The sequence below is a fragment of the Pimephales promelas genome, chromosome 25 (genome assembly GCF_988280905.1).
Source record: "Pimephales promelas chromosome 25, fPimPro1.hap1.1, whole genome shotgun sequence".
NCBI lineage: Eukaryota > Metazoa > Chordata > Actinopteri > Cypriniformes > Leuciscidae > Pimephales > Pimephales promelas.
Genome location: NC_142793.1, coordinates 18626547 through 18636314, shown reverse-complemented (window position 1 = coordinate 18636314; position 9768 = coordinate 18626547). Strand labels below are relative to the sequence as shown.

Genomic DNA, 9768 nt, shown 5'->3' with positions numbered 1-9768 from the left:
ATAAAGCATTTATTAGTATTACTTAATGTTAATTTCTTTCAAAATTTTCAGATTAGTAGATTATGAAAATCTAAAGTTGTTGTATTTGTTAATATTATTTAATGGACCTGAGCTAACATGAAGGCTGACAATAAATAGCTAACAATTTTTTTTTTTTTATAAACTTAAGTTAATAAAGACTGTAAAAAAATGTATTGCTCATTTAATGTTAGTTAATGCATTAACTAACGTTAACTGATCCTTATTGTAAATTGTTACCCTCCATTCTGTGACTCTAGAGTGGTGTTTATGCAATAAAATATATAAAATAAAAAGATGAAACAAAATAAATATATTTTTATTTTATTTTTTATTGTGTTAGCCGATAAGACTATTACTTTATTGTCTCTGGTATAGCTGTTTAACATGGTTAACTCTTATTTCACACAAGCAGTCTATTTATAAACGCATTCTACCATTATCCATTACAATCACATAAGCCTATAACATTGTTAACTCTTATTTCACACAAACAGTCTATTTATAAACGCGTTCTACCATAATCCGCAGTACAATCATGACCAAAACAAGATCAAAATTCAATCTTCGTCACTCTTTCAGCCCCTCAGCATACGCCTTCCGAAACCAGGCCATGATAGCAAAGGAATACAAATCTGAGAATAGATTTAATACAGTGTGAATATGAATAGGCTACATCAAGAGAAAATGTTTTACACTTAAGACACTCCGATTTTAAAGTTTAGAAATTGGCTTTTTAAAAGTGCTGCAAAAAGCTTTCAAGTACACCTGGCTGCAGCTTACAGAAAGGGGCGGGGCTACATGTGTCACTTAGCCCTATGCCTACTCTGATTGGCTTTGATGTGTTCGTAGTCTGTCATTCAAATCTATATGAACTGGAAAAGCTCTGGAGTTTCACATGGCCTTCATTATAATGAAATAATATGATATTGATATGATATTTTCATAAGTGTGCTCCAAATAATTCATAATAATGTCAGATTGTGCTAGGTCTGTCTTGTGTCTCATTAGAAACCTCACTTTTACTGGAGTAATATTAGATTACATATCTACTTCATGTAGACTTCTCCACTTAAAGGAGTAGTTCACTTTAAAAATTACTTTTGCTGATAATTTACTCACCCCCATGTCATCCAAGATGTCCATGTCTTTCTTTCTTCAGTCGAAAATAAATTAAGGTTTTTGATGAAAACATTCCAGAATTTCCTCCATATAATGGACTTCATAGTCCAAATGAGAGTTTCAGTGCAGCTTCAAAGGGCTTTAAACGACACCAGACGATGAATAAGGGTCTTATCTGGCGAAAAGAGTGGTCATTTCGGTCAATGACTCGAAAAAAGATTTGTTCGCTTTGATGAACGAGTTCAAACAGGAGAGTCACGAACGCGCATCACAGAACAGAGCAAGGCGAGCATTTGTGCTTATAAAACTTAAATTTTTTTATTTCATTTTTAAATGGCCAATCGTTTTGTTAGATAAGACCCTTATTCATTGTCTGGAGTCATTTAAAGCCCTTTGAAGCTGCACTGAAACTCTCATTTGGACCTTGAACAGTTTGGTTCCCATTGAAGTCCATTATATGAAAAAAATCATATAATGTTTTCATCAAAAACCTTAATTTCTTTTCAACTGAAGAAAGAAAGACATGGACATCTTGGATGACATGGGGGTGAGTAAATTATCAGCAAAAGTTTTTTTTAAAGTGACTCCTTTAAGTACAAGGTATACGTACAGCCCACCAGGAATAAACATTTAATAAGTAATTTCTCTTGCCAATGCTTGATAAGGCTAATGATGTGATTTTATCAGCCGCAAATTACTGAAAAAAATGTAATGAAACTAAAACTGCCCGTAGGTGGCGGCAAATCATTGTCTTAAAGAGTGAGTCAACTCAATCACTCATTCAAACGATTCGTTCAAAACGAGCCGTTATACCTTTTACGTCTGTCCAGCATTAAACATCTTCTTTCTGCCCTCCATTCCTGACATGGCCTCCACATTCTTACGCCAGTCAGTCACCTCTTCTTTCTGGGGAAGGTAGAGACACACAATTATGAAAATTAGTACTGCTGTCCATTTAATTTATTTGATATATACTTCTATCATACCTTCTCCTCTTCTTTTTTCACAGTCTTCAGGTTAGCTTTGAAGTCAATGGACTGCGTGTGTTTGGAGCCCAGAAGAACACTTAGCAAATTTTCAGCCGACAGTTTCACTCTCTTCAGGTTAGGCCTCTTCAGCTTGCTCTTCATCTCATAGATCTTCTGATTCATTTCCTGTATCTTTATCAACACAGACCACATTTGCACCATAACGCAGTCCTTTGACCGAGCTGCTAAAGCTAACCGTTTGATTCAGTGCTAACAGAACACAATAGCGTCATCATTGAGAACTGATTATCAAATGCTGATGTTTTTCTTACCTTTTTGTCATTTTTGGCCACCTTAACGTCAATGTCATAGCGTTCCTCATCAATCACATCAACCTTGAGATGCAAATCCCTGCAAAGTTTCTACACACAAAACAGTGTCAACAAATTAAAATATGGTGGTAACACTTGATTCGAAGCTTGCATTGGTTTTCATGCTGTGTAGAGCTATTTCCTATGGGCTTCGTGAGGAAACTTCAGGTGGTTCGAGTTGATGAAAAGCTAATTCTATATTTTTTAAATGTATTAAATTAAATATATATAAAAAAGTTAACTTAAACTAAATACATAGGCTAATTTTAAAATAAAACACTCAAATGTAATGTTTTCGCAAAAATCATTGCATCCAAGCAATGAAAAATGCCTGTGCTATTAAATAAAATAAAATGTTAACTTAATATCTGAGAGAGTTCTTCAAGTAGCCTAAATTATTTAAGTCAAAGGGTTCAGCTATAAAAAAAAAAACTTTGGAAATCCCAGCTGTAGAGTAATACATTATATATAATAAATAATGGGAACCAATAAAAAGTGCAGCTTGGACATTCTCCTAAATAAATTGTTAGATTTCACAAAATAAATAAAAAAAATGTCATAGGTTTCTAAAAGGAAAAGTTGAGGGCACAATTGCTTTGCTCATGTCCTCTGCGAAGGTTATGAGGGTCAGTTGGGGGGTTAACCATCTCTTTAAGTTCTATAAATGGTGTTCGATGATCCATTAAATGATTTAATTGTACCTGTAATTCCTGTACTGACAGGCCAGAAAGTTTGATGGGAGGAATTCTTTCACTCAGCACTTGTTTCCTCTCCTTCTCTTTATCCTGCTTCTCTACCATCAGCATTTCCATTGCTGTACTCAGCAGCCTCATCTTCATGATGACGGGTCCATTGTAATCACGTCAAGGAAAAACATTGAATACTTTTGGTATGAATGAATGTAGAATCTCATAACATTAGCAAATAAATGGCCTTTATTAGAGTTGGCCCTCACCTTCAACCCCAGCCGACGGGCTGAACTTATCTTGGGTTTTGGCTTTGGTTGGGGTCTTGTGTTCAAGCAGCCAGTGGAGGATATAGATAGAAGAGAATGTTGATTGAAACATATGATATGACAGATATCATAATTCAAATAGTTGGTTATTACTGATTAAGATGGAGATACTCACGCATCAGACATGCTTCTGTAGTTCCTGCTTATCTGCAAAATAAAATAACTATTTCAAACAATAATCACTCTGAAACACATGTTAGAATATTAACAAATGAGCATATTCAGGATAAGCATTTGAACCCTATATCCGGCGGTGTCATTTCAGAATTATTTATGCACTAATATAGTATTTAGTATAGCATTTTTAATTTGTTTTTGTTTATATTTTCAGTTTTAACATTAGTTTAAGTTTTAATGATTTTATGTGCTTTTTAATTTATTTTTATGTATGTTTAAGTTTATATTTATATCTAATTATTTTATTTTATTTAAATGTGATATGGTGTTACGACCTGACAAAGAAAATTAAAGTTTAATATAAATATTAAAAAACTATGATGTCCTTTTGCAAGTCTCGGTTATCACTTTTCAGATGCATATGATAGTTTCACTACCATATACAAAAATCAAAACTTTTAATCAAAAGGCATGCATTACAATAAAAACTTTTTAAATACATTTTGTATATTTAATAAATATGTATAATTTATGCAATCTTTGAAGAATCATGCATAAATTTATTCAAATTCCTTAATGACAGTGGTAATCGGACCCTTTAATCCATGCGTTTGACCTATAAGTTCTCTACACGGCGGTAATAGTTCTGTGCATAGTTTAAGCAGAGGTGAAAATCTTCCAGGATTGTCGCTAGATTGTGCAGGATTGTGTGCCCAATTCCTTACCAGTTTTGAAAAAATCATAATTAAATCCTTTAATACATACCGTCACAGCTAGATAATCTATAAACCTGAGTATAATGACATATTTGCCATCAAAAATAACCAAACACAGCTGTTAGCCGCTGAAAAAGTCATACCTGCTAGAAGAAGAAAAGAGAGGAGTGTGAGTTGTCTGACAGAGGAAAGAAGAAAATCCTTCGATTTATAGTTTCAGCAAATGAGAACGTCTTTCTAAAATAGAACTCGTCTGTGCCACTGACATACTGTTCACACAGTAAACTAGCAGAGCACTTTCTTTCAGACAGAGACTAGCAGCTATGCAGTGTGGACCGGTTTGAATGACTCGTTTTGGTTGCCAAAACCTTCCATCAGAGTGGCCAGTTCAAAGGTCTAAAGGTGATGCTCGTCATAACAGAGACAAATCTGATTTAAAGGGTAAATAAGGCAAACTACAATAAACATTTTAATCTTATTAAGATACAAAGTTAAACAAATTATATTATTAATTCATATTAGAAACATTGTCTGCATGGGGATAAGAAAAAAAGAGTGGAAGTGGGACAAGGTTTTGGCAATCTAAATTCATACCAGTTAATTGAAATGTGATGGCATGCCATGACATCTATCTCATGAACGTGATAATTTCCAAGCACATTAAGCAACTGATAGCTGGCAGAACGCGATGTGGTGTAGTAAATCATTTCTTGGGACAGTGAGCAGGTGGAAGGAGAGGACAAATTGTAAATTCAATTCAAGGGGGATGGTGTGGTCGTGGGGTAAGGCGAGCGTTCACTTCATAAAAATCTACATAGGCAGTATTCATGAAATAATATACATATAACTAGTATTTTATGACTGAACACCACTCTCTCTCTCTCTCTCTCTCTCTCTCTCTCTCTCTCTCTCTCTCTCTCTCTCTCACACACACACACACACACTTACAATCCTTGGCCAAACTACCTAAACAATGTCTTTAAAGGGCACTGAAGTGTTAACAGTCTAAACATTATCTACAGATTTTTAGTAAGAATAAAAATAACTCCATAGTTTCAAATAACAATTATTTTTGACCCCCACACTTTTCAGGGTTTCACAGCGGATGGTAAAGACGAAAAGAATAGGGTGATCATTTCTGATTGGAGTGCATGCATTCACCCCCCTCCAATCCTCTCTCTCTCGCTCTCTCTCTCCCTCTTTCCCACACACACACAATTGTCTTTCATCCCTCACTGTCACATACATTCTGTTATTATAAATAACTGGATAGAAACTCGAAATTCGAGCGGCCGACACTTGAGTTCTTATGTCAAGCTATTAGCGTTACAGTTTTGCTAGCTGTGGTTTGAATGGTTTCTGGGCAGATTTCAAAAATCATTAATAATTATAAAACACATACATTTAGCTAAAATATGCATGTGTGCATTATCACCTTGGTGACTGCATTCACTTTTATTAAACACTTATCAAATATCATGCCATTAAAAAAAGTTCTCCTAGCCATTTTGAACTACTCGAAAAATGATGCAAAATTACTTAATTTTGTGCCGTGCGTTACATTAGTTCTGGTTGGTCAATTGCTGTTATTTACACTCTCAGAAAAAAAGGTACAAAAGCTGTCACTGGGGCTGTACCTTTTCAAAAGGTACACTTTTGTACCCAAAGGCTGCATATTGGTACCTTAGTGGTACACATTAGCACCTAAAATGTACACATTAGCACCTGAAATGTACTTATTAGCACCTGAAATGTACACATTAGCACCTGAAATGTACTTATTAGCACCTGAAATGTACATATTAGCACCTGAAATATATTAGCACCTAAAATGTACATATTACCACCTAAAATGTACATATTAGCACCTGTAATGTACATATTATTACCACCTAAAATGTACATATTAGGACCTAAAATGGACATATTAGCTCCTGAAATTGACATATTAGCTCCTGAAATGGACATATTGGCACCTAAAATGGACATAATAGCACCTGAAATGGACATATTAGCACCTAAAATGGACAAAAGTTTACCTTTTGAAAAGGTACAGCCCCAGTGACAGCTTTTGTACCCTTTTTTTCTGAGAGTTAGTTAATTATCATACAAAGAGAATTGTACTATTTAATTTGCATGGTAGATGCTTTTGGTCATTTATTGTAACAAGGGGAGTGCCATCCCTCAAATCCCCTCTCAAATGGAGCCCTGGGTGGAAGCACTGTCTTATTATAAAGTGAGCTGCCCTTCTCACACCTCATTCTCCCTGAGAGGTGACACTCTAAGAGACATGCAATGAATTACCGCCTGCCATTTGTCCTGGATTTATTTTTAGGCCAGATGATGAAATGCCAAATGCAAGTTCTTGTCTTTAAATGGCTAGTGTTCCTATCAAAACTGCATCAGCCAGCATGATAAGAACCACTCTTTTTTGCTCTGTTCAGTATCATATTATATCGCTAGTTATATTTTTTATTATTGCTCTATTTTCAAATGGATGGAAATGAAAATTTTAGTAGTCTCGCTACAGTTGTCATCTGTCAAATTATACATGACACAATGCAAACTATGCAAAACATTTGAAAGATTACGCGTCACCAATGTTTTTGGAGCATGCCCAATTTTAGTCCAATTTTAGTCGATTGTGTAGCCTAGCGATTAGCTAAAAGTAAATGCACTCCAAAATTGGACTGGCTTGATTTTAGTTGATCTACTGACATTTTAAAAAGACAGATTATTGCTTTAATCCGGCTTTTTTTCTTCATTTGAACCAATTTACAAATATTGTTGATTGATGTTAGAACAACTAAAGGAATTGCCAGGACGCAATGTTATGTATGCTATGAGGTGAGGTCAAATAGATAAAAAATGGATGGCCTAAGCGTAAATGCAAAGCCTATCCTGCTACATTTAGGGCTATTGTTGTATCAAAACATCTCCAGAGATTGTTTGTTCTGTTTCATCTCTATTGCTGGCAGTTAGTTTTAATAAAGTAATAGACAAAACATTTAGTCTTTCTGATCGGTATTTATTTTATAAGTCAGAAAAGAGCTGAACATCACATAAATCATTAAGTACCACATCAAGTAAGTCCGAGACATTGTTTTCTTGTCTAAATTAATTTGAAAACATGCATCCATGAATGAAAGCTATTATTAAAATAGTTCACTTTGTATGAACTTGCATTGATTCATTTTGAAATGTTTTTGAATTTCTTGAATTCTGATGTCAGATCTCATGTAGTTGCTATCTGTAAGAAAAAAAATTCATTGCTGAAAGCCAAGGTGAAATATTTCATGCAAGACGTTTTCTATAAGAATATAGATTCTTGTTATTTAAGAATAATGTTTTAATTCACCATCTATTGTCCAGCATCGAACAGCTTCTTCCTGCCCTCCATTCCAGACATGGCCTCCACATTCTTACGCCAGTCAGTCACCTCTTCTTTCTATCAGAGGAACAGGTGTAACAACAGGTATATGTTAATACCTGATAAGCAGTAATTAGGAGTTTATTGAGGCACAAGTAGTTAGGTAGTAGTGCGAATTGGACCCTTATGTAAAGTGTGACCAAATTTCAATTATTCAGTTTTGTTCATGACTCACCTTCTCCTCTTCTTTCTTGTGTGTCTTGAGGTTGGCTTTGAAATCCACAGACTCTTTGACTTTGGAGCCCAGAAGAGCGCCCAACATGGCATCGGCAGAGATCTTCACCCTCTTCAGTGCAGGTCTCTTCATTTTGCCTCTAAGTTCGGTGATCTTGATGTTTAAATCTGTAATCTAAAGCCACGTAAAGTTCATTCAAGCGTATTTCTATTGAATCTAATAAGATACAAAGGGATTCTCTTGATGGTTTAGTACCTCCTTTTCATTTTTGGTAACCTTGGCTGAGATATCGTACCTTTCTTCATCTACAACATCAATCTTTTGATGAAGGTCTTTGCAGAGAGCCTGAGAGCACAGTATTGTCAAAATTACTGGAGTGGTTGGCAACAATTTTTTGACCATTTTGTTTTGTCTTTAATAATGAATTTTTAAAATTGATTAAAAAACGAATAAACCATAATTTGCACAAATTGAGTTCATTTGCATTAAGTATTTGATAATCATAATTATCTTAGAAATTAAATAGTTATTTTAACCTGTTAACTGTCAGCCCTCTTTTTGAGCATAGATCTGAACTTAAATGGTTGTAATTCATAAATGGTTTTGGAATACAGAAACTTTTTTTAAAGGGATACTAAACTTTTTTTGGAAATAGGCTCATTTTACAACTCCCTCAGAGTCAAACAGTTGGGTTTTACCATTTTCGAATCCATTCAGACGATTTTTTTTCCTGATATTTAGAAGAATATCAGTAACCAGACAGTTTCTGGTCTCATTGACTACCATAGTAGGAAAAAATATATACTATGGTAGTCAATCAGGCCAGAAACTGTCTGGTTACTGATATACTTCTAAATATCAGAAAATCGGCTGAATGGATACGAAAATGGTAAAACTGAACTGTTTAACTCTGGGGGAGTTGTAAAATGAGCCAATTTCCCAAAAAAGTGGATTATCCCTTTAAGAAGACCCCCAGCAGATTATTGCAGAAGTTTAAAAATTGTACGTAATAAAAAGAAAGAAGCTGCATTCCAAATTTAAAGTTGAGAAGAGATCACAACAAATTAGCCCACAAATGATTTAAAGAACCGTTTCCATAGTAAGACGATGTCCAATTCCAAAAGTGGTTCATTTCATTTCATCGGATCAATTTATGATATTTTATAAAGGAAAAGGGCAATAAAAAGCGTAACAAGTGTCCCGCTACCAGGAAACCGACAGTTAACAGGCTATGCTAGGTTTACCTGAAGATCTTGAACAGACAAACCGGACAATTGTAGAGGTGGCACTCTCTCACTCAAGGTGGTCTCTCTCTCCCTCTGCTTATCTTCCTTTTCTTTTACAAGCATAGATGTTGCTTTCTTCAGGAGCTTTGTCTGAAGCAAAACATATTGCTAAATGCATCATCTTTAGAAAAAACAGACATTTCTGTAAAACAGACAGAACCAAATACCTTTAAGAACAACCTCCTGGAAGCTGAAATCTTAGATTTGGGTCGCTGAAACAATAAGCACATTTATTGGGCTCTGTTCATTTTTATATTTTATTTCCATGTACAAAAAGTTAAAGTTATAAAGTCCACTTACCTGTCTAAAATGGCAGTTTTCAATTTATGAAAAGGAATAGTAACAGTAGTTTAAGGAATAGTAAAAGTATGGTAATTTATGAAAAGTAGGCATGTTTTAAACATGTACATGTACAAAAGATAGCTGATACTGTACAGTATGCATATAGATATTAACAACTTAAAAGACAGAATACTTACGACTCAGACATTGTGTCCTTCTAAGTGCAAATCTAAGTCCAAAATCTGAAATGTAAAGATTGGTGACTCAC

The 9768-nt window shown here is 34.7% G+C and overlaps 2 protein-coding genes across 2 annotated transcripts; both read right to left on the bottom strand.

Moving 5' to 3' along the window:
• Nucleotides 1-330: 330 nt before the first annotated feature.
• On the bottom strand, nt 331-3332 carry LOC120469143 (troponin I, slow skeletal muscle-like). Its single transcript, XM_039657913.2, has 5 exons — nt 3181-3332; nt 2441-2530; nt 2127-2300; nt 1954-2046; nt 331-653 (listed from the first exon to the last, which is right to left on the bottom strand). Exons 1-4 carry the CDS (start codon nt 3316-3318, stop codon nt 1957-1959), a joined length of 492 nt encoding a protein of 163 aa, XP_039513847.2. The 5' UTR covers nt 3319-3332; the 3' UTR covers nt 331-653; nt 1954-1956.
• A 4029-nt stretch (nt 3333-7361) lies between these two features.
• On the bottom strand, nt 7362-9308 carry LOC120469145 (troponin I, slow skeletal muscle). Its single transcript, XM_039657918.2, has 5 exons — nt 9177-9308; nt 8188-8277; nt 7933-8106; nt 7686-7775; nt 7362-7577 (listed from the first exon to the last, which is right to left on the bottom strand). Exons 1-4 carry the CDS (start codon nt 9279-9281, stop codon nt 7689-7691), a joined length of 456 nt encoding a protein of 151 aa, XP_039513852.2. The 5' UTR covers nt 9282-9308; the 3' UTR covers nt 7362-7577; nt 7686-7688.
• Nucleotides 9309-9768: the final 460 nt, after the last annotated feature.

Coding starts and splice junctions, on each gene's coding strand:
- LOC120469143 (XM_039657913.2), bottom strand. CDS start 3,318: ATGAAGATGAGGCTGCTGAGTACAGCAATGGAAATGCTGATGGTAGAG. Junction 2,531..3,180: donor TGTCAGTACAGGAATTACAG/GTACAATTAAAT, acceptor TTTTGTGTGTAG/AAACTTTGCAGGGATTTGCA. Junction 2,047..2,126: donor TGAAAAAAGAAGAGGAGAAG/GTATGATAGAAG, acceptor TACCTTCCCCAG/AAAGAAGAGGTGACTGACTG.
- LOC120469145 (XM_039657918.2), bottom strand. CDS start 9,281: ATGCTTGTAAAAGAAAAGGAAGATAAGCAGAGGGAGAGAGAGACCACC. Junction 8,278..9,176: donor TGTCTGTTCAAGATCTTCAG/GTAAACCTAGCA, acceptor CTGTGCTCTCAG/GCTCTCTGCAAAGACCTTCA. Junction 8,107..8,187: donor TTACCAAAAATGAAAAGGAG/GTACTAAACCAT, acceptor ACGTGGCTTTAG/ATTACAGATTTAAACATCAA.